This window comes from Lycorma delicatula, chromosome 2, assembly GCF_047948215.1.
Source record: "Lycorma delicatula isolate Av1 chromosome 2, ASM4794821v1, whole genome shotgun sequence".
Lineage (NCBI taxonomy): Eukaryota > Metazoa > Arthropoda > Insecta > Hemiptera > Fulgoridae > Lycorma > Lycorma delicatula.
The window spans coordinates 32959976-32986253 of record NC_134456.1 but is presented as its reverse complement, the minus strand read 5'-3'; the positions used below and the strand labels follow the sequence as shown (position 1 = coordinate 32986253).

General features: G+C 30.2%; 1 protein-coding gene across 2 annotated transcripts in view; it reads left to right on the top strand.

The window, feature by feature from the left end:
- Positions 1-25528, top strand: part of Slh (sec1 family domain containing Slh) — a 72027-nt gene extending 46499 nt beyond the window's left edge. Inside the window, exons 11-15 of one of the 2 annotated variants that reach the window (XM_075358617.1) lie at positions 286-365; positions 4916-5054; positions 11649-11867; positions 21447-21536; positions 25270-25528. In XM_075358617.1, coding sequence (XP_075214732.1) covers positions 286-365; positions 4916-5054; positions 11649-11867; positions 21447-21536; positions 25270-25299 — 558 coding nt within the window. In that variant the 3' untranslated portion in view covers positions 25300-25528. Of the gene's footprint in view, positions 1-285; positions 366-4915; positions 5055-11648; positions 11868-21446; positions 21537-25269 lie in introns of those variants that run through there. The other variant, XM_075358618.1, reaches the window with a different exon arrangement.
- Positions 25529-26278: the final 750 nt, after the last annotated feature.

The following is a 26278-nucleotide window of genomic DNA, read 5'->3' as shown; positions in this document are numbered from 1 at the left end:
TAGTATCTTCCAGGAGAGAAAGAACCATGAATAATAAGAGTTATAAGGGAATGAGTGATAATTAACAAAGAAAATCTCTGATGATTGAGAGAGAGATCAGATAGTTTAAGTCTGCAGTTCAAGACTATTAAACTGTCAATATGGAAATATTTTATCCACATAAATAATAATCTGTAGATTGACATTATAGGATTAATTGAATTATTGATTGTTCATGATGGTTTCTCATTATTGATTATTTCATTTTTTTTTTTTTTTTTATTATAGAAATGTGTTTATTTTCAGGCAGAATTTGAAAAGTATTCTCAGGGATTAGAAAATGCTGGTTGTGACTTAAAACCATTACATTATATCAAAAGATGGAAGTAAGTTTTAAACTAATCTGAATAATTTTCACTTTAATGTAAAATCATTATTTTTATTAAAAAATGTTTGTTAAATAATAAATTATATGAACACTAATATTATTATAAGCACATCAGTAACTTGGGAAATTATGATTTTATTGAACTAGTGATAAAATTATTTTATTTTTTTATATGTAAGACTTTTTTTTCATAGTTTTTCTTCTCAAGAATGATTGTCTGAAATATGTAATGAAATTTAATGAGTTCATATTTTATGCAATAGTAATCAAACTGGCTAACTAGCTAATCTAGTTAAATTACACTGGTTATCAGATATTAGTTTTATACATATAGGGTTTTTTCATACCCTTGAGTTATTATTACATTACCTGACTATTTTTTTTTTTTTTTTTTTTTTTTTTTTGCTTTGTGCAACAGAACAGTTACACAAAACCTTTGTATGCTGCACAATATCACATAAAGTCACAAAAGAACAGCCACAAGTCAACAACCCACATATAAATTAAAAATACAATATTCAAAACACAATAATAATAATAACAATTATACAGTCAAATACAAAAAAATAATAATTAGAACTTTAAAAACGGTAGCTATGGAGTGATAATAAATACACATAGATGAAAACATACAAAAACAAAAACACAATATTACTAATACATTCCAAATAAAACAAGTTATCAGCATTAATCCTTAAAAAAACAACAATAATTTTAAAATCATGAAAATGAGCATTACACCAAGGACAATAATCCATCGCCACGTAACCCTCTCAAATTTTTAATGAAGGTTGTCTCATCTTTCCAAAAGCTTAGCTTATCCTGGAACTCCACTGCAACACTGGTACACCGCTCAATCGGAGACACGGTAGAACCAACCGGCATCACAAATTGCCTAAAAGACCTCACTGACCTGGCCTGGTTCCGCAAGACAACATGGTAACGCGTCGGAAGTTTATTGTGCAGATCTTTATAAAAGAAAACCAAGTCAAAGTACGTTCTTCTATCAAATAACCTTTCATTTCCTGTTTAGCCTCCGGTAACTACCGTTTAGATAATACTTCAGAGGATGAATGAGGATGATATGTATGAGTGTAAATGAAGTGTAGTCTTGTACATTCTCAGTTCGACCATTCCTGAGATGTGTGGTTAATTGAAACCCAACCACCAAAGAACACCGGTATCCACGATCTAGTATTCAAGTCCGTGTAAAAATAGCTGGCTTTACTAGGACTTGAACGCTGGAACTCTCGACTTCCAAATCAGCTGATTTGGGAAGATGCGTTCACCACTAGACCAACCCGGTGGGTTTCTATCAAATAACCTGGAAAGGTCTAATCGCCTCAACATATCCTCTCTACTAGCGCCAACAAAACAATCTCCAAACTTAAAACGCATCCAGTTCAAGAACCCATTCTGAACATCCTCAACCAGATCAGAGGCAAAAAATCGTGTACTATTCCACACCACGGTCGAGTACTCCAAGTGACTCCTCACCAAAGATTTGTACTGCAGGTTACAAGTGGAAATATTGTTAAACCGTCCACAAATCCAAAAGACAAGACCTATCAATTCCTCAGACATCGTCCACCAAAACGCACTGAAAAACGCCTGTCATGAAGATAAGAGGACAGCCAATCATTAAAACGATCGCTGAAGCCGAAGCCCTTGGTCTTTGATAACAACAAATGATGGGGCATCTTGTCAAAAGCTTTGGTAAAATCAAAATATATCACATCTACTTGACCCCTATGCTCAATTGCATTAACTGAATCCTGCAAAAAGGCAGCCAAATTAGAAGCTGGTGAACGACCTTTAATAAATCCATGCTGAAATGACGATAACATCGGGAGAACATGGTCATAAATATGTCCAAATAGAATCCTCTCGAAGACTTTGGAAAAGGTACCGATGATAGAAATAGGCCTGAAATTATCCAGGGAAGGGACACCAGGCTTAGGTATACGAGTAACAACTGCGTGTTTCCATAGGGAAGGAAAAGAAGAAGACGACAAGTTCCAATCAAACAGGGAAGCCAGGATAGGAGAAACAATCTCATTTAAACCTTTGATAACAAATGCAGGAATCCGATCTAAGCCGACCGCTGATCTAGTGTTAAGAATGTTTATAGCACTGGATACGTCAGAAGATGAAACCATCGGAATGTGAAGAATCTGATGGTTGTTGATACAGGCGCCACCAGACGTAGTCTGCGTAGGAAAGTCCTGGTATACTGATTGAAAATATTCACCAAAATGCTGACAACTCAACCGAGGATCAGAAATAGTCCGTCCATCGACAATAGGGGTTGGAGTCCTCACATAGTTAGACTTCTGTTGAGAAATATATTTCCAAAAATTCCTCGGATTAGAACAAAGATCAGATTCACACTTCCGAGCCCAAACCACTTCTGGCATCCGCTATCGCATACTTAACATCTCTACGCAGCCGAGAAAATAAGAAATAATCATCCGACACACCAGAAGATTTAAACCTGCGATGAGCAGCCTAACAATTTATTTTAAGTTATGAAATACCAAAATTTAATGAGAATTACAATTGTGCTGTTTCACCCAGAAAAACAATTACAGATATTAGTTGAAATAGATTTCTTATATATATTAATTCTCAGAAAATTGTAAAACATCTCAACATCCATTAAAGATGGATTTTAAAGATTATGTCAAAAATGTTAAGATATCTTTAAATCTTTTAAAGGTATTTTAAATTCAATATTTCACTATCGTTTCACCAAAATCATACGCTTTCCAATTTGTATTTTGAAACTTGCACAAGATGAAACAAACATGGTTAATGATACTCAGAATGCCATAACTGACTGGTAGAAGCAGAAATTCAATCAGCTAAGTAGCAGCAGTTTTAATTTTACTGCCTAAAACTGGATTAGATATATGATATACTCAATATAAACGTATTCAGAACTATCTCAGTGCAGGACTGGCTTGAGGTGAAATTATTGTTAGTGTACATCCATCATATACATAAAAATTTGAAAACTAACAAAAATCTTATGATGAAAATCTGAGAAATGAGATATTTGTTGTTACTTAATATTATTTTTATGTGAAGTAATAGTTTTTCACTAATAAATTAAATAATTTTTTTAGAACAGAGTATCCCATGTACTAATTCTTTCCTAATTTAAGATTTACAGATTTTTGATGTTTAAAAAAATATAATTATGGCTCCTGTTTTAACAAAAAGTGAAATTATAGATCCTGTGTGGATTGGAACAAATAATAGCTTTGTTGACATTATTATTATCATCATCAAAAAGATTCAACCAATGCATGAAATCCTAATCCAGCTTCTACTCTTTCAATATTGATATTTCATATTGAATATGGGCACAAACCCATATATGGGATTGTGCCCATATTATACCATCATGTATTTTTTTTTTTCAATTTAATAGTATTGTTGAGGACTGATTGATTTAAACCAGATTAGACATCTGCCATAATGTAATCGGGCTTATAAACCTTCATAAGATAGTGTAATCATAAAATAAGTTAACGCACAACCAAAAAATCAGTGTTTTATAGAAGCAAACTATTTTGTTTAAAATAAATACTGTTTACAATGTTTAATAAACATTGTTTACTTGCTATTATACAATTTTTTTTATTCTTTTAACAACATTTTATTGACATATAAAGTTTATCATTGATTTTTTGTTAGGCATGTTTAATTATAATTATTTTTATCATCTACTGAATGTTAAACAGATGGTTTGGAACTACCGGCTCACATTTTTTCCCATTCAATAAAATAATTTTTAATAGTGGCTTTGCTGCTTTAATCATTTGCCTCTAAGTTCCTACAGAATGCATTAGTAGAGAAAATTTTGCATTGTTTGATTTCAATAATTCCAGTTTTTTCGAGTATGGCTTTGTCTATTGGAATTTTATCCTCATTTCATGCACAAATATTTTCCATTACGCTGCTTTCCTAATGTTTTGAATGTCATGAAACACCAGATTGTATGTTCTCAAAAACTTAACAAAAATATTTTGGGTCAGTCAATATTTGTGTATTTTGTGATTTGTAGTAAATTAGTTCTTGATTACAGAAATGGTAAATGTCATCTTTTTACAATGATTGTTTTATTTCTATTGAAATATGCTATCTGACCTGTAGCTCTTTCTTCTATTTATATTCTGAACTAATATTACTTTTAATCCTAATTATTTACTTATATATTTATATTTACAAACAATTCCCAGAAATTATTATTGCCTGAATAATGCCGTATACTATAGTATAGTTTTTTCAAAGAGTATTGTTAACAATATTCATTTATTGTTCATCTCCAGGATTAATGTATACATAGAGATCCTATACTTACGCTGAATCTATTAGTTGCATTAAGCGGGTGGAGAATCAACAAAAGTAACAATAAGGTGTTTTAAATGCTTTATAAAATATGTTGAAGTAAATAATATTCTCTAGAATGGCTAAAAATCCAACTGATTTTATATTTTGAAAAATTGTGTTTAATATAAAAAATTATGTCAAATTTTTTAGGGCATACACAAAAATGGCTTCGACTACAAATCAGTATGTAGGAGGTGGGACAAAAACTGTTAGTATGTTTTCTAAACTGGTTTCACAAGGATCATCATTTGTAATGGAAGGTGTCAAGAATCTTGTTGTTAAGAGGCATGTCAGTAATAGTTTATTTCTATTTATTAGTTTAAATTACATTTAGTCAAAAATTATTTCCACAGCTGCATTATGCATAGGTTAATTGTATATACTTGTGTATATGCAATTAGTTAGTGTATATATACACTGGAACTATTAATTTCAAATCTACGAAAAAAACATAAAATAAAAATCAAAATCAAAGTTGTGTTGGTTTTTAATCTATGCTGAATAATTGAGAATTTATAAAATTTATATTTTTCATTTAATAAACATTTTATTCTTTACAAAAATTATCTTGCAAGCTCTTAATATTTAGTTATTAAAAATCAAATTTATAAATTTTATGTTTGACCTCATGATATACAATAAAGAATCACCACCTATTTTCTTTCAGCAAATGTTTCACCATATTCTCTCACAAGACAAACCCAGATGCAGTAGTATACATGGATGGATCGATACAAACCAATACTGTTGGATGCGCATTTATTGTTAATCACCAAACCTATTTGCTTGGTGTACCTGGTATTAAGAGTGTCTTTACTGCTGAACTGTACACTATAAATAAGGCTTTGAATATCATTAACCCTAAATACCATCATATCCTTACTTGTAGCGACTCATGTAGTTCTTCCAAGCCTTAGAAAACATTTATTCCAGACATCCTATTGTCACCATAATCTACAATGCAATCGCTGAGTTGAACCATCGCAACACACAAGTGAGTTCTGCTGGATCCCTAGCCACGTGGTGATTCTGCGTAATGAACGTGCAGATTCTACTGCTAAAGATGCATGTAGTCAACCATTCTTCACTGCCCGTGTTACTACATTCGACTTTATTAACTATGTAAAACTCACTCTTCGTGCAAAATGGCAAGATGACCGGATGGCTACACTAGATAACAAACTCTGGCAAATTAAAGATTCTGTGTTGCCATGTAAATTGTCTCTTGTCCTGCATCATAAATTTAAATTGCCCAGGAACATTTGTCGAATCCTGGGTAATGACAAAGAAGTTTTGGGCTGGGCGTTTTTATTTCTTCAAAGTGCTGGTACTAGACACTATTGAGTAGTGTTGTTTTATTTTTTTTATTTTACTTTTCACTATTACGAATTTCATTTAAAATTTTTATTTTTTCTGTTATCCGAGGAGCCTTTTACACTCAGAGTTCGTAAAATTTATTTTGGTTTTATATATATATATATACATATATATAGTTGTTATCTGTGATAGTAGATAAAGTTTTATCTGTGATAATGGTTGTAATTAAATTTTTATTATGTTAGCTGTGATAGTAGTTGTATGTTTTGTGTTTAATGTTTTAGTTAAGTTTTTTGTTTTGTTTTTGTATTTCATATTTTAGTTTAAGTTTTAATTTTGTTTTTAAATCTCTAGTGCATTTTTTATTTTGTCTTAATTTTTGTTGTTTTATTAGATTTTATATTTTTATTTTCCGGGCGACGATAATATAGAAACGTTTTTCACCCCCCCCCCCCACAAAAAAAGAAAAAAGTAATTAAAAAATAATAATAATACCCGTTAGCATCAGTAGTTTTTGATAAGGTTTGTTATGCAAATTATAATTTGTTACATAGTGTAATTGCTATTTGGAAAGTATGATTTTATGATATTAATATCATAAAACATGCTTTTATATGTGTATATATATACATAAATCTATCTTTTCAAGACCATATCACCTCTGTACTAATAATTATTGTATATATAAAACAGATTCAACTTGATCCACCGAAGTACAGATTTGAATAAAATAAAATGACGCCTTATTTTTTCACACAATCGCTACAAAACCACTTTTACAGCAACCTGCATCTTCAGTTGTAAATTTTTTCTTTTTTGTAAAATATTTGGTATTAAATTACAGATTAAACTCAAAATTAAAATTAAATTATAATAAATTAAAATATATAAAAAATAAAAATAAAATAATAAAATTTATTAAAGGAAGTATAAAAATGTTAAAATTATTAAATTTAAAAATTGCATATAAAATTATTACGTATTATAAAATAAAATTAATGCTTATCATTCAAAATAATCTTCTTTATAGTATGTGGGCCAACCCTGGGGGGCAGGGTAAACAAAGATGAAAAAAAAAATATATATATATTAAACACCCGTGCACAACAGAAATTGTTTATTATTAATGAGATATGATCAGCAGCTAGTTTGATGTATATAAAACTAGTAGATCTTTTAAAGCCAGATTTCATGAGCATTTTAGACACTATAAAAATAAAAAAATGGGTTTCTCTAACGTTGCTGACCACTTCATTAATAATAAACATTCTGTTTCTGATATTGATACTAATTTTTAAATATTGCAAATTAAGAAAGGATTTATAAAAAATAATAATAAAAATCTAGATATTTTAGAGACATATATATATAAATACAGGAGGGATTTAACTTCAACTTACAAACAGTTTGAGGATGACCCACTTTTAAGAGCCGCAATAGATGCAACACTTTTTCAGATAATGATATTACATAACAATGGCTGACCAAACACATGTAGTATATTATATTTTATTTTATAATACTTGACATCATATTTTTAGATGTAATTTTTTAATTTTAACATTTTTATACTTTAATAAATTTTTAAATTTTATTTTTTTTATTTTTTATATATTTTAATTTATTATACTTGAATTTTAATTTTGAGTTTAATATGTAATTTAACACTAAATATTTTACAAAAAAGAAAAAATCTACAACTAAAGATGCGGGTTGCCGCGAAAGCACTTTTGTAGAGATTGTATGAAAAAATAAGGTGAGTGTCATTTTATTATATTGAGTTCTGTACGTGGATTGATGAAGATGAATCTGTTTTATATATATATATATATTATATTAATTTGATCAACCCAAGTACAGAATTAATAAAATGAAATAAAATAGGATGACACCTTATTCCATTATCCAAGTAAGAGCACTTTTGCAAGTACCTCGCATCATCAGTTGCTGTGTATGCTCTCTATGCGAGGTATTCATGAAAGTGCTCTTGCTTGGATTATGAAATAAGGTAGGTGTCATACTATTTTATTAATTCGGTACTTGGGTTGATCAGATTAATATAATTTATATAGTGCAGAAGAAAATGATTCCCAAATGGATCGATTTTAGGGAATAAAAAAAGAAGATATATATATCTGCATGAGCAACCATACAATATAAAAAGTTTAGATTTGACAGCCAATTTAGCAATTTTTATTTTGTTTTATTCTGTAACTTTATGCTGTTTTACAATAAAGATAAAATCTGTAACACAAATATATAACAAAAGAATGAAGTTCTCGTACGTGGTAAAAATTTAGCAAAAAGCTTTTGGTGAATTTAGTATCCAGTAATGAGTAATTTATAAAGAGTTCAAAAACTCAACAATGATCTTGGATTATTTGAAAGTAGTGGTGGAATCTGTAAGCATATCAGCGATGTAAAATTTTAATGTAAAATTTTAAAAATATAGAAAAAATCATGACCAGTTATTCAATCACTATTATGGAAATTGTTGAGGTAATTGGGATTTCATATTGTTCAGGCAGAACAATTTTCTTTAAAGTTTCAATGTGAGGTGAGTAGCAGTAAAATTTGCCCCAAAATTATTAAACTTTGACAAAATTTGTCATCAAGAAATTTCTGAGAAAGTATTAAATTAAGCGACTAATGATCATGAATTGCTTTATGCATTTTAGCTGGTGACAAATCATGGGTGTTTGACGTCAACACAAAGGCCAAATTATCTTGGTGGAAACTGATAAAAGTATATCATGTCTTATCAAATATTTACATTCTTCTTTTGTTTTCTTTCGATGATATTGTACTCCATGAATTTTTTCAAATAAGTCATATATTTGACCCTAGCACCATTTGGTCATTGTAAGTAATTTACATAAAGCTATGTATTAAAACACACCCAGATTTATGGAAGAACGGTTCACAGAATTTGTTCTGCAATCATGACAATGCCCCATTTAGATACCTTATAAATGGAATTGTGGTTTTAACATCCTGTTTAATAAAAATATAAGGATATTCATTAGTATTTTTTTTAAATGTAACAAATTACAAGATTTTTTGTTTTATGCTTTGTATTTTGCTAGTATTTTTCTTCAGCTCATAATTTATTTATGTAAATTAAATGAAAGTTATTTTGATCACTACCAATTATACTATGAGATGTTATTATACAATGTGTAGTTATATTCTTGTCAGTTAAATACTTATTTTTAAAATTGAAATACATAATAAAATTGACACATGATGAAATGATTTAGAAAGTGTAAGTTAGGTTTAATTTTTTTTAGCTTGTTAAATGTAAATAAAATCGGGCTTGAATAAAGCAATTTTCAATTTTGACATCACAAGGCTTAATATTGTTTATAACAAGTTGCTAGTATCCAGAACATTAACACCAAAATCTTTATTTGCCTCCATAGATGGCTGTTACACTGTGTGGTGGTTAAATAAATTTTTATATTAGGTATTATATTTACAGATGAATGAACTACACATGTAACAAAGTAATGGTTTCTGCTAAACAGTTTGGTAGAAAAAATGCTAGACACATTAATTGGTAATTACAACATACCATAATCTTAGCCTTCACAGAGGAGAAATGGAAATAAAATTTTCATATGTAAAAGTGCTTGAGACATATACAAGTGAATTTAATTCACATTTTGTGTGTTTGTGTCATAACATTTTTTGATTATACTACTATTATATGACTAGAAAAGATGTATTATTTTAACTTGGACTAGAAAAGTTTGTTCAAAAAATAACCAAAAAAAAAAGAATTTCAATATTTACAGGATTTCACAGTTAATCTCCTTCAAAGTACTCTTCATCCCATTGTTTGCACTTTTCCCCAATGTCCCTTCCTCTTCGAGAACTTTGCATTTCAACACACTTTTCAAAATAGTTTCTGGATATTCCGCAGATTTTCTTTTGTGGATGCTATTATCTCAAATATCTTTTCTTTTATTGGAAATTTTAGTTGGGAGGTAAAAAATTTAATTGGGTTAGATCAGATTAGTCCAGGGGGTGAGAGGTGACTCAGTAAATTGTATTTTTCAAAACTCTTGAATTAGCAGCAGTACATGGGTTAGCACATTGTCATGGTGAAAAAACCATGACAATTGTTCACATGAAATGTCTTCTTCCTCATATTTTTGCTGAAACATATGATGACTTTTAGGAAATAGAGGCAGTTAGTCAACTGTTTCCCCTGAAGGTAGAAATACATAGTGAAAAACATCTTTGATGCGTAAAAGACTGTCAACGTCACCTTTGTGTTTCAACTTTTGTGTGCTTTTTTTGGTTGATTTTCCTATCCATTAAAGTGACTGAGAATTTGTTTCTACATTATACACCTATGTGTAATCACCAGTTATTTTCACCAACAAGAAGGTTTCATCATCATAATGCAAATTATAATGAGGTCATTCACACCATTCAAAAGTTCCTGGCAGATTGCTACGCGATTGTGTCTTTCTGCTCTCATGTCAAGAGTTTCAGCATAAATTTAGCATTCAGAATAAGACACAATATATTCCTAATTTTTCAGTTAGGATTTCATGACCAAGAACTTTCAAAATCCCAGTCTGTTTGGTGTAGCAAACTTTAAAACTTGATTTGCCTCAAAAAATCATTCACTTGCGCAACGTGGGATGTGTCCATTGATGTCGATGGTCTTTCTGGTATATCATCAACTTCAGTAAATTTTCAGTGTCTTTTAAAATTCTCAAAAGTCATAGCATTTTGTGCAGCTCAGAATTCTCCCTGTAAACCTCTTGAATCATTTTATATGTTTTAGTAGATGTTTTCACAAGATTTCATCACACATCTTTGTATATATATATATGTCACTCATGGCAACAAAGCTGAAGGCACCAAACATCACTATGTCAAATAAACACTATGCTAAAACTAATTGTTTTTGCAAGTAAAAACACATGTTGCAGGTATTGTGGGATTGTTGTTAGCTTCTACTTCTATGCAGTGATGTCATCTGCATGTCTCTATAAAAATCAGAGGACAAAATTTGGTTAATTTTTGAACAGATTTCATATGTAAAACATGCTGAATAAGGTAACTACTTAATTCATTGTCTTGATTTAAAAAAGTTTTTTTTATTGCTGATCTTCATATTGAAGCAGTTATTATGGTTAAGCATATTATGGTTATTATTTATTAACAGTTTTTGAGCTATTATCAACTGTATTATAATAGTATATAACCAATGACTTTGTGGTTGGTTTTAAGCTAACATTATTAGTTTCTCCATAACTTTTCTCTTAAAACTCTATTTTAAAAATTTATATTAATTTAAATTTAAAACATTTTTTTAATTTAAATTTTATTAAATTAATTTTTTATGTCATAAAAATTAATAGGCTGAACTGAATAATACCAGTCTGTCAACAAGAAATTGAAATGTCATATTTAGTCTGTGGCAGTTTTACTTAATTTTGTGTCTGATGTTGCCTAATGATAACTCAATTATGTTACCGTAACATACATATATAATGTTAATGTTTTATTAATATGTTTAAGTTCAGTAATTACTGATTTGTTGTAGAATCTTCCTGTAACAAGAATAGTAGATGAATTAATGGAGATGAAAGGTGGTGGTTTAACTGCAGGAGGTGAGGAATACCGTTACCTTGATCCTAAGCAGTTGCGACTAACAGATGCTTCACAAGTCCCAAGAAATAGAGCATCTTTCACTGAAGCTTTTGTGTTTATTGTTGGAGGTGGAAATTATATTGAATATCAGAATTTAGTTGACTACACAAAAGTAAGAGAAAATATATCTATCATTTGTCTACATAAGTTAATTTATCTGTTTCAGCTTTTTTTTTTGTAGGTCTGTAAAAGATATAAATCCAAACAGCAAATATTTTCAGTCACCAATAAGCAGTCAATGGAGATGGTAATGTGTTTCATTTGCTCATCCTAGTGTGTGCCTTTCCTGTTGAGGTCCGTTAGTACTAGTGTGTGTCTAACTGCAAATATCCATACTACAACAAGTTTACTGTTATTTATTTTGCAATTGTCATTGATATCTTTATCAGATAAACATATCATGTGTTAAATTTACAGTGGTATTTTTCAACAAAAATGAAGCTATTGTAGTGACTGCAAGAATTCATTCCATGCTTCATGACTAGACTTGAAACTATGGACAAATTCAAAAGGAAGAATGCCAAAACTAAATCAGTGTGGAAGTGTGATTGGTGTGTTATTGTATCTGAACGTCAATTCAGTGATAAGATTCAGGTTTTAATTTTTTTTTTTTTTTTTTTTTTGTCTTCAGTCATTTGACTGGTTTGATGCAGCTCTCCAAGATTCCCTATCTAGTGCTAGTCGTTTCATTTCAGTATACCCTCTACATCCTACATCCCCAACAATTTGTTTTACATACTCCAAACGTGGCCTGCCTACACAATTTTTCCCTTCTACCTGTCCTTCCAATATTAAAGCGACTATTCCAGGATGCCTTAGTATGTGGCCTATAAGTCTGTCTCTTCTTTTAACTTTATTTTTCCAAATGCTTTTTTCTTCATCTATTTGCCGCAATACCTCTTCATTTGTCACTTTATCCACCCATCTGATTCTTAACATTCTCCTATAGCACCACATTTCAAAAGCTTCTATTCTTTTCTTCTCAGATATTCCGATTGTCCAAGTTTCACTTCCATATAAAGCGACACTCCAAACATACACTTTCAAAAATCTTTTCCTGACATTTAAATTAATTTTTGATGTAAACAAATTATATTTCTTACTGAAGGCTCGTTTAGCTTGTGCTATTCGGCATTTTATATCGCTCCTGCTTCGTCCATCTTTAGTAATTTTACTTCCCAAATAACAAAATTCTTCTACCTCCATAATCTTTTCTCCTCCTATTTTCACATTCAGTGGTCCATCTTTGTTATTTCTACTACATTTCATTACTTTTGTTTTGTTCTTGTTTATTTTCATGCGATAGTTCTTGCGTAGGACTTCATCTATGCCGTTCATTGTTTCTTCTAAATCCTTTTTACTCTCGGCTAGAATTACTATATCATCAGCAAATCGTAGCATCTTTATCTTTTCACCTTGTACTGTTACTCCGAATCTAAATTGTTCTTTCACATCATTAACTGCTAGTTCCGTGTAAAGATTAAAAAGTAACGGAGATAGGGAACATCCTTGTCGGACTCCCTTTCTTATTACGGCTTCTTTCTTATGTTCTTCAATTGTTATTGTTGCTGTTTGGTTCCTGTACATGTTAGCAATTGTTCTTCTATCTCTGTATTTGAACCCTAATTTTTTTAAAACGCTGAACATTATATTCCAATCTACGTTATCGAAAGCCTTTTCTAGGTCTATAAACGCCAAGTATGTTGGTTTGTTTTTCTTTAATCTTCCTTCTACTATTAATCTGAGGCCTAAAATTGCTTCCCTTGTCCCTATACTTTTTCTGAAACCAAATTGGTCTTCTCCTAACACTTCTTCCACTCTCCTCTCAATTCTTCTGTATAAAATTCTAGTTAAGATTTTTGATGCATGACTAGTTAAACTAATTGTTCTATATTCTTCACATTTATCTGCCCCTGCTTTCTTTGGTATCATAATTATAACACTTTTTTTGAAGTCTGATGGAAATTCCCCTTTTTCATAAATATTACACACCAGTTTGTATAATCTATCAATCGCTTCCTCACCTGCACTGCGCAGTAATTCTACAGGTATTCCGTCTATTCCAGGAGCCTTTTTGCCATTTAAATCTTTTAATGCTCTCTTAAATTCAGATCTCTGTATTGTTTCTCCCATTTCATCCTCCTCAACTTCCTCTTCTTCCTCTATAAAACCATTTTCTAATTCATTTCCTCCGTATAACTCTTCAATATATTCCACCCATCTATCGACTTTACCTTTCCTATTATATATTGGTGTACCATCTTTGTTTAACACATTATTAGATTTTAATTTATGTACCCCAAAATTTTCCTTAACTTTCCTGTATGCTCCGTCTATTTTACCAATGTTCATTTCTCTTTCCACTTCTGAACACTTTTCTTTAATCCACTTTTCTTTCGCCAGTTTGCACTTCCTATTTATAGCATTTCTTAATTGCCGATAGTTCCTTTTACTTTCTTCATCACTAGCATTCTTATATTTTCTACGTTCATCCATCAGCTGCAATATATCGTCTGAAACCCAAGGTTTTCTACCAGTTCTCTTTATTCCGCCTAAGTTTGCTTCTGCTGATTTAAGAATTTCCTTTTTAACATTCTCCCATTCTTCTTCTACATTTTCTACCTTATCTTTTTTTCTCAGACCTCTTGCGATGTCCTCCTCAAAAATCTTCTTTACCCCCTCTTCCTCAAGCTTCTCTAAATTCCACCGATTCATCTGACAACTTTTCTTCAGGTTTTTAAACCCCAATCTACATTTCATTATCACCAAATTATGGTCGCTATCAATGTCTGCTCCAGGGTAAGTTTTGCAGTCAACGAGTTGATTTCTAAATCTTTGCTTAACCATGATATAATCTATCTGATACCTTGCAGTATCGCCTGGCTTTTTCCAAGTGTATATTCTTCTATTATGATTTTTAAATTGGGTGTTGGCAATTACTAAATTATACTTTGTGCAAAACTCTATAAGTCGGTCCCCTCTTTCATTCCTTTTGCCCAGCCCGTATTCACCCACTATATTTCCTTCCTTGCCTTTTCCAATGCTTGCATTCCAATCTCCAACTATTATTAAATTTTCATCTCCTTTTACGTGTTTAATTGCTTCATCAATCTCTTCGTATACACACTCTACCTCATCATCATCATGGGCGCTTGTAGGCATATAAACGTTAACAATCGTTGTCGGTTTAGGTTTTGATTTTATCCTTATTACAATGATTCTATCGCTATGCGTTTTGAAATACTCCACTCTCCTCCCTATCTTCTTGTTCATCACGAAACCTACTCCTCCCTGCCCATTATTTGACGCTGAATTAATTACTCTAAAATCACCCGACCAAAAGTCGCCTTCCTCTTCCCACCGAACCTCACTAATTCCTACTATATCCACATTCACCCTATCCATTTCCCTTTTTAAATTTTCTAGCCTACCAACCTTTTTAAGCTTCTAACATTCCACGCTCCGACTCGTAGAATGTTATTTTTTAATTTTCTGGTGACCCCTTCCTTAGTAGTCCCCACCCGGAGATCCGAACGGGGGACTATTTTACCTCCGGAATATTTTACCACGGAAGGCGCCTCCATTATTGCTATGTGAAAATGCAGAGAGCCACATTTTCTTGGAAAAAAGCAGCTGTAGTTTTCCATTGCTTTCAGCTGCGCAGTACTCAGAGAACTGAGTGATGTTGATACAGCCGTTTAAGTCATTGTGACTCACGCCCCTAACAACTACTGAAAGAGCTGCTGCCCTCTTTCAGGAATCATTCCTTAGTCTGGCTCTCAACAGATACCTCTCCGATATGGTTGCACCTTCGGTCCAGCTACTCTGTATCCCTGAACACTCAAGCCCCCTCACCAACGGCAAGGTCTCATGATTCATAGAGGAGGCAGGTTTTAATAAAATTCTGATATCGCTATTTGCATGATGAACTTACTTTTTTATTCTATAGAAAACTCGAAGATCTCTGCCCAAATTGAAATACTAAATAAAACCTCTAAAGAAACAAAAATGCAAGTAAATAAATAATCAATTGAAAATAATGAAGTTACTAAAAAATATAATGAATTGGAAGAAAAGAATACAAAATTAACCCAAGACATGTTGCAATTGCAACATAAATTACATTACCTATAGTAACAAACAAGAAGAAAAAACATTGAAATATCCAGTATTCCAGAGACTAAGGGTGAGGACTTACATAACATCTTGGAATCTGTTGCTCATGCCATTCATACAGAGTTGAAACATGGAAGTGTTGAAGTGTCTGCTACGCATAGGATGCCAAATGCCAAGAATTTGAGTTCTATTATCATAAATTTTGTTTCTTAGTTGAAAGTATATTTACTAACAGTTTAAAAGAATAGTAAAGTATTAGTTTCTAAGTTAAAAGTATATGGACCTGGTGATGAAAAAGAAAAATGGGTTAAAAACAACTGAAATCAGCCCAGGATTGAAGTATAATAACATTTATATTAACAAACATCTATCTCCTTATTACAAAACTTTCTTAGGAGCAGCAAGGGATCTCACGGTGAAGAATAAACTAACATTCATATGGGTGCAAAACAGGAAGATCTTAATTAGACAATCGGCATCAACTCCTGTGAGAAGAATATTTAAAAGAGAATATCTGCAGGTTTTTATTGATTAGTGTAAGTGATGGATTGTGTGTATAGTGTTTTTTGTATTATTAGTCATAATTGTTTAGACTGGCTATTTTCAGTGATTTCAGTAAAATTACTGTACTCCTTATCTGAGCCACTAGGTTCGCAAATTCTTTATCACAATTATTTAAAATTATAAAGTGGATTGTATAGTGAAAGTAGTAATGGTGTAACAGTTTTAATCTTTGTTATTAATACAGTATTTTTGTTTTTACTATTATAATGATAAATGCTTCATGAACATATCAGAGACGGCAGCGCGTTTATTTCTTGATTTCATATACTAGATTTTTTTCTTTCTTTCTCTTTACTTTTATTTTTATTGTTCTTATAAATAATTTTGATAATGAAATTTATGACACAATTGAGGTCAATGATATCTTTAGCTTTAATCTGCAAAATTATTGTAATTAAAATTCTCTAATATATTGCAAATGAACATATATAACTTAGTAGAAATTTTGATGAATTTGCCTATGTACTTCAAAATTGCAGTATTAGGTATGATGTAATAATTTTAACAGAACCTTTGGTAACTGATCATGACCAATTTAATTGTAATCTAAACAGATACTTAGTGTATGATGAGCCTGATATCTATAGCAAATATAATGGTATTTGTGTGTTTTTCAATGAAAAACTAAAGGTTAAAAAAATTAATTTTAAAGTACTCGAAGCAAATTCTGTAATTTTGAGTATTAAGAATTTACAAAGATTACACACATGTTTATAGATCACCATCTCCAGTTGTGAATACATTCCTTAACAGTTTGAATGAGTATTTACAAAGGTTTAGGGTCAGTGATAACACTGTCTTAATCAGGGATATGAACATCCATTTAAACAGAAACATAAACAAAGTTTATGAATATTTCAGTATACTATTATCAAATGGCTTCAAGTCATTAATGTAATGGTACTAAGAAAATACAGAATCTTATATCGATCATATATTTTTTAAGAACACTAATTTTTATTCTGAAAATATTATCGTATCAATTCTTAAAACTAAGATCTCTAATCATTTTTGTACTGCCCTCCATCTTGGAATGGTAAATAATATAAGGTAAATAACAGTACTAAAGAGCTTAACGAAGAAGTAGTAGATTATGATATATTAGTGCAAAATCTTAAAGTAGAAAAGGAGAATGTTGTTGGGTCATGAACAGATGTTGATGATATGCTAAATTTTTTTTTTTGAATAAACTGACCAATCGCATAACAAATGTAATGCGTAAAAGACATATAACACACAAATATAGACCTTTAGAAAACTGGATAATTATCGACTTAGTCACATCTATAAGAAATTGTAATAAATTATACAAAACTCTCCTCAAACAATCATTTAATATCAATTTATAATTTAAATATAAAAATACAGAAATCTTTTAGGCAAACTAATTAAAAAATGTAAACACAACTATTATAAAAGTAAAATTTTACAAGCTAAAGGAAATGTAAAAAGACGTAGGACTATAAAAACTGTTAAATAGTAAAAAAACAAAAATTATTCCAGAAATAGGCCTTGAAATTTCAAATAACCATTTTGTTGAAATAGGTAAGGAACATGTAGAAAAGTTGTTAAATGTAAATATGTCTGTTATGCGTGACAATCACCAACCAAATGCGGATATGGCAACTCATGGTTCTTTTTTCCTGTTTCAATAAATGAAAACAAAATTATCAATTTAATTGCTCTTCTCAAAAATAATTCAACTTCTGGTATTGATGGTTTCAAAAACTCTTAAACAAACTCTTAAAACTCTTAAAAAAAAAAAATCTCTTCGCATATAACAAAACCTAATCAAAGAATTAATAAATAAATGTTTTGCCGGTGGCTTTTTCTTCAAATAAATTTAAAATCACTAATATTATCCCACTCTTCAAGTCAGGTGATTATTGTATTCCCACAAATTACTGCCCAATAAACTTGTTAAATGGTCTATCTAAATTTACGTAAAAAATTATCAAATCACGAGTGACAGAATATTAAATAAATTCAATGTAATTCATGAAAGTCAATATGGATTTCAACCAAAAAAAATCATCCAGGATGCGATAAATTACCTTACCATATTAAATAACTTTAAGGGTAATAAAAAAACTATAGTAGTATTTTTAGATTTGGCGAAAGCCTTTGACACCATCCCACATTCAAAGCTGCTACAAAAATTAAATAATTTGGGAATATATGGCTTACCCCATAAATTATTTACACGTTACCTGAAAAACAGATCGCAAATACTTACAATCGACAAAAATACCAGCATAAAGCACTTGACTTAATATGGCCTACCACAGGGATCAGTCTTATCTTACTATCTTACTCTTATAGCACATAAATAACTTAGTAAACTAAAAATAAAAAACTGTGATATTATATCTTTTGCTGATGACACTGCCTTGATTTTCACAGGCTCCTCATGGGATGAGGTTATAAGATCAGCTGAAGAAGGACTTAGGGGTATCAAAGCTTGGTTTGACGTACATCTACTAATTTTAAATGTTAAAAAAAGCCTGTTTATGATGTTTTCTACAAATCAGTCAGTCAGCCTCCTAACTTAATTAATTTAACTATGCATTCAATAAACTGCATAAAACCAACTTTTACTTCATGTCTGTGTCCCAAGCTAGAAAAAGTAAATAAAATATTTTGGTGTCTGGATAGACCCTCACCTTAAGTGGGACAAGCACATTAACAGTATGTGCAAAACAATTAAACTCTTAATCCTTAAATTCCACCAAATTAGTAAACTAAAAAATAGCAGTATCATTGTATATTTTGTGTATGCTCAATCAACATTGCAATATGAAATATGTTCATGAGTTGGGGCAAGAAATGTGCACTTCAATAGCACTTAATAAAAGCAGCATTAAATAGGCTCAGACTTTACCCTACAACTGACCTATTCCAGGAATTTAATGTGTTAACAATTAGACAACTCTACGTTAAAAGCACTGTTTTATATATTAACAAAAATATAAACTTTTAACAGATTCATCACATAATCTGAAGCCATCTAGTATCACCTTTATAATACCCCGAAATTACCTATCAGTCTGCAGAAGATGTTTCATGTATATTTCTGCTTAACTAATAAATCTTACTCCTGCTAAATTTATTCTATACATAGAAGAGCGAACAAAAAACTCTGTAAAGAAATAGATGAATGGATAAGGACAAATAATGTGTACGAATCACTATTCTAAACATGTTTTTACCATCCTGTCTAAATGATACATAAATAGTTAATTTTCTAATCCAATGTTAATAATGTTTTAGTTTTTTTATATAAAATCTTATAGTGAAGCTAATCAAAACTAAGGAAGGCAAATTATTCAGATCAAATTTATAATTATAGTCTTAATATTAATACTAAGATTATTTAGCATTGTATTATTGATTTGTATTATTTTATATTGTTATAAAGTAGTGTTAACATAATAATATTCATTTTACTCCAATTTATACAATATTCTAAAAGTGTACAACATTATAAATATTATTTACATAATCTTCATATTCTTGTAATACCCCTTGAATTTATTATGATCAACTAAATTGATTGATTTTACTAAATCTAGAATGTTGAATTTTAAAGAACGGGTATGATGGTTGTTCATTTGTTGTAGTATTATTATGTTCAAGTTTTTTTTTCTTTTGTCGTTTTTGTAAGATAATAAGTTTAAATTTTAATTGATCTCAATCTTTAACATTAATTTTTTTGTTTATTTATGTAGGAACTTTTAGTTACTACTTACTATTTATTTTAAAAATAGTTTTAATTTTTAAATTCCCTTTATAGAAATATTATATAAAGTGGCTCATCCCTGCACACATGTTATCCTTTGCAGATATTATGTTTCCTAATAGTATATTGATTCTTATTTTTATGTCATATTTTGTACAAGGGAAATAAAAGTTTATTCATTCATTCATTTTTAATTTTCCTAATACCTAGAAATACTTGCCAACTAAAATAAATAGTTATAATTCACTAATGCGATTAACTAATAATGCTTTCTTAATTTAGTTGATTTAATATTTATAAATGATTGATAAAAGAAAATTGAGAAGATGATTTTAAAAAAAGTGTGAAAACAATAGTGAAATTATAAAGTGATTCATATAAAACTTATGATTTTTTAAAAATTTCTTTAGAACAGCGGTTTTATTTATGTGCTCAAGGTGTCTGTTTGCTCCTTATTGTTTATAATTGTGTGGTCATTGTTTCAGTAGATTGTCATTGTTGATTTATAGTGCAATATAGAATAACCTCTGTTCATTATGAAACATTACTGGGTAACAAATTTGATTGTAGCTATACAAAGGGTGTACCAGAAAGAATTGGTGTTAGCCAGACAGGAAACAATACTGACATTACAAATTGGAAATGACTGATAATCCTCTGAGTCAAACAGGAAAACATCATCCATCTAAACTGCCAGAGGTTACTGTGGATGTTCAGGTAAGGTTGCTGTGGTCACCCGGTAAGTTATTAAGGTATCTGCCCTCAGATAAATGGACTATTGTACTCAATGTCAAAAATGTATAAAGAGAGCTAAGCTAAAGCCATATTGGATGATATCCTTTCAAGAATTTTCAGTACCTGATAAGGCTACAGGGATACAATATTGTCATTGGTTCAAGATGATTATTGTTGCAAATTATACATAATATGGTTTTCAAAGGAAGACTGTTCCACTTGTCTGGATATGTCAATTCACAGATTACATTCTTTTTCAACAATATTGATACAACAAAGCTCCATTGAAGAGCTAGAAGCATGGTACATGTTAGACTGTGACTTTAGGTAAACAGAGAACATTTTCAACAGTTGAAAGTTAAAGAATCTCCCAAAGATACTGTAAATTTCAAAACCAATCAATCTTTTGTAGCACTATTATTATCAAAATAAATAAATAAAGAAAATCATGAGTTTTAAATGAATCATCCGGTAGAATAAAAACTGCAAATTACTAATGTAGAACCGGTCTTAATCAGGATTTGAAAATTTTTTCAGAGCAAATCAGGTGGAGTTGTTGGACCAGGATGTAAGAAAGTTGTTTATGGTGCATCAACACTAAATAATGCAAGACAGTTTCTAAAGCAGGTAAACAAAAATATCTATAAATAAATTTATACGCTTATAAATTTAAAGGCTTTAAATTAATTAATTATTGGATATTTCAAAGCATGTGCTTTTTTTTCTTTTATGCATAATCATGTAATCTAGACTCTAGACTAAATTTACCTGTTGTAGAGTTTTATGTATGAGGAGCATTTTATCATAATCATTTGTAGATGAGAGAGAAAGAAAATTAGGAAATTTATCAGTCATAACTTAATGATGCATTAAGTGGATCTCTACAATTGAGTTTTATACTGATTAACAAGATATTAGAATCTACCGCTCTAGTTAGAAAGATACAGTAATTATCTTTGAAAAGATATTAACTAATTTGAAATGAATAACCTGTTGTATCATTGTATATAACTTTGATTTCCTCCCTATTATCGTATAGCGCTTGAAAAGTTTTCCTAGATTTATGCAGAAGCATTCAACCCTCAAAAATGTGATTTTGGGTTCCTATACCACTTTTTATTCCAAATCTACTTTTATATTATGTTGTAAATATTTAAACCATAATCAAGCAGTGTTGCTACTGGTAAATAAGTATTTACTGTATAAGTTTTAATATATTATCGAAAGGTATCATTATCTCGGTTTAAATCTCATATGAATTGATGGATTGACCCACCGGGTTGGTCTAGTGATGAACGTATCCTTGTAAATCAGTTGACTTTGAAGTCAAGAGTTTCAACATTAAAATCGTAGTAAAGGCTGTTACTTTTGTATGGATTTGAATACTAGATTGTGGATACCAGTATTCTTTGGTGGTTGGGTTTCAATTAATCACAATCAGAAATGGTTAACATGAGACTGAACAAGACTACAGTACTTCACTTACATTCATAATATCATCCTCTTTCATCTCAGAAGTAATACCTGTCAGTGATTCCCGGAGGCTAAGCAAGAAAAAAAAAGATTTCATGTGGATTGGATCATTTGTACTTAACTTCAACCAAATTAAACCAAAATTTAATATACTCATCTTATCCTTCAATACCAGTCAATAAAATTGCTGGAAACACTGTAAAGCATTACCAAAGAACGACAGTTTCATGCAAATAGTATGAAATAATCGCTAAATAACCCACTACTACATAAAGCCACAAGTCAGATGGCATCATTCTATCAGATTTAAGCACTTTCTTCCAGATGATTTTCATATGAGTAACTCACTTTCTTCTTACCAGCCATAGATTTGTAATTAAATGTTCTAGAACATTTGAAAACCTTTCAGTTTGTTTTTATATATATGTTCCAAAAATGTTTCTTTAACCTCCTCAAACTGATCTCTGTATGGATGCAGCTACTTCTTGTTTTAGTGTTGCCATACTTGACAAGTATCAATGCACTATTTTTCAATTACTTTTCGATCTTATTGGTTATTAGAACTACAACTTTTCACAAACTTTTCAGAATTTAACTAACCCATTTCATTTCACTTTTTCTTACATTGTTTATATTTTAATTGTACTAAAATTTATGTTCTAACAAATGCTGTATCCATCTTCTACAAGGTACAAGATTTGTTATTGCAATTTTTGCAAGACCTTACATTTTTCAATTTGTTGGCCACCAGAATGATTCATTTAATTTATAACTAAATTAATTTTATTTTAAGTACTGAACTAATTTTCTTAAATTTATATTTCTCTTAATATTAAATGAGTAAGATATAAAATAAGTAAAATCTCTTAAATTTATGAGTAATAATTCTTTTTAATTTTTAAAAAATACGTATACTAATCGTACTGTCCAATCATACCAGCTTGAAAATTGAAAATTTAAATCATGAAAAAAGTAGTGTTCGTATAACAAAATAAGATCCTTTTTTTTTATTTTTAATATGAAGTCTTTGTCAAATGTACTGTACAGCATTTAAATATTATTTTTCTTGAAGGTTTTCAAACATATTCTTTTCATTTATTAGTTTGTTAAGTTTTAATAATTTATTTACTCAGATAAAAATAGAATTTTTTTTCTGCAGTGATTGTTGATATGAGTATGTTACTTTTGAATCATCATGAATCTGTATTAAAAACATTTTAGTTATATATTATTGAAATTTTAAATCTCTATAGCTGTAAATAAAATTTTCATATCATAATTTTTTAATTACTGAAACAAAATAAGGCAAAGATGAAATAATTGTTTTCTTTTGCTTATTTTTATGTTGAAACCAGTCAACAGTCCTACGTACGCGTACGAGGTCTGTAAATAAAGTAATGAGACTGATTTAGAAAAACTTTTTATTTACAATTCAATTAATCATGGACTCTTGTCACCTTCGAAATAGTTCCATTGGGAAGCCACGCAACACTTCAAATGATTTTCCCATTCTTCATAGCAGTATTGGAACTCAGAAACCGAAATATCCTTCAGATGGTCGGTTGCATTTTTTAAAATGTTTTCTGCTGTTCCAAAATTGTGTTCTTTGAGGTGTTTATTTAAAGTTGGGATCAGGAAAAAGTCCCAGGAACTCAAGTCAGGTGAATAAGGTTCTTGAAGAACTACAGGAATGTTTTGCTTTACCAAAAACTCATTAATTGAGAGTACAGTGTGACAAGGTGTATTTTCATGATGCAGCATCCAGTTGTCTTAGATGGCTAGTTGATGGCCAGTTGTCTTTGACTGTGATATGTTTAAAATTCAATTTTGCAATCATTCTGATATTTGATCGCTGACAGTAACAGTCTTTCAGACCGTGGATCGTCCACAACTGTTTCCCGGCCATCTGAAAATGCTTTAAACCACCTAAAAACTTGGGCTTATGAGAGAGCATCATCTCCATACACCCTTTTCAATTTTGAAAAAATTTCAGTAACATTCTTACCGAGTTTAACACAAAACTTGATTGCACAACATTGCTCATAATTAGTATCACTCATTTTTGTAACACAAAACAAAAAGTTTGTTTATGTCTCACATGGCAACAGTAGACTAAAAATATTAATACCTAATATAAATCAGCTGTTCATATAACCGCTTATAAGTAAATATGTTTACTAGTAACTTTACAGTGTTGTCACTTTGGTTGCCAAAAAAAACCTAGTCTCATTACTATATTTACAGACCTCGTACATCTTTCCATATATTTCAGTTTTTCTTCATCATTGTTTGTGTTCAATAGAAATTGGAATTTTGTTGAGTTATCATTGTTTATATTACATTTATTTGAATACTGAAAAAAATAAGTAGTTTAATAAAATATAATAATAAAGTTTAGGACACACCGTACAAAACAGAATAAATATTTTAATGCATTAAACATAGGTTTGTTGAAAAGAAGTATTTTTTTAAATTATTAGTTTTAATAAAAATAAATGATTTTTGGAGGAATGGTGGGAGAATTATCAAAGAGAGAATTACCCCGTTGCCTTGGGCAATTAAGCAAACTGTCTTAAGACCAGGACTGTTTTTAACATAATGGTGCAATATTGTATTGTCACCCGACCTTAGTAACTATGCAAACTTTCATCAGTAGGTAATGTCAGGAAGTATGTTAAATTACTACACCGGCACCCTTAATTTATCCCTGTATGGAGCGATGTTTGCAAAACTAATGGAGGAATATTGTATTGTCAATCAACCTTAGTAACTGTGCAAAATTTCATCAGTCGGCAGTGTCAGGATGTATGTTAAATTAAGGATGCAAGATTTAAGGATAAACATGAAATAAATTTAAGTAAAAATGTCTTTAAATTTCTTGTTTCAGTTATCATTATTGGGTCAAGAAGTTCACTGATCAGCGCTGTCTTTTTTCTTAATAAATTTTAACACAAGATTGGGAATTAATATGTACAGGATTGAATTCTTATGGAATCATTCCATAAAAATATGTTAAGATTAAAGAGGGATTCATTGTTAGATATTATTCTGTTATTTATTATTAAAAAATAAATTGTGTAAATATGTAATAGTGTAAATCTTTTTTATGAAGTATTTTTAAAATATACATTCTGTATTAAGCATAATTTTTTGTTTATTAGTTTTAATTTTAATTTCTGTCATAATTTATCATACATTACTTATCAGTTATAATTTTTTTATTATTATTTACCTCCAATTTTTAAATACTCTTATTTAATGATTTTTTATAATGAATAAAGTAATTCAGAGATCAATTTTAAAAACTTTGTATGTGAAAACTTTACTAAGCTGAGTGTATGAGGGTGAACTTTTTTATAAGTTTATTAATTAATAATATATCATTAATCTTAAGTACCATCATGTTCTTATTTGTAGCGACTCGTGTAGTGCTCTCCAAGCCTTAGAAAACTTTTATTGTAGACATACTATTGTCACTGACATCTACATTGCAATCACCTAGTTGAACCATCGCAACACACAAGTTAGTTTCTGCTGGATCCCTATTCATGTGGGAATTCCGGCTAATGAACGTGAAGATTCCACTGCTACAGATGCATGTAGTCAACCATCCTTCACTATCCATGTTACTACATCCAACTTTATTAACCATGTCAAGCAAGACGACTGGATTGCTACAGTCAACAACAAACTTCATTACATCAAAGATACTGTGTTGCCATGGGATTGCTCCACAGGATAATTCACCAAGTGGAAGTGGTCCTCTGCTGATTGCAAATAGGACATACGAGAGCTACCCACAGGTACCTGATATCAGCAGAAAATGCACCAATATGCATGCGATGCAAGTGTCTCTTGACTGTGCGCCACATTCTTGTGGATTGCATGTTTTATGC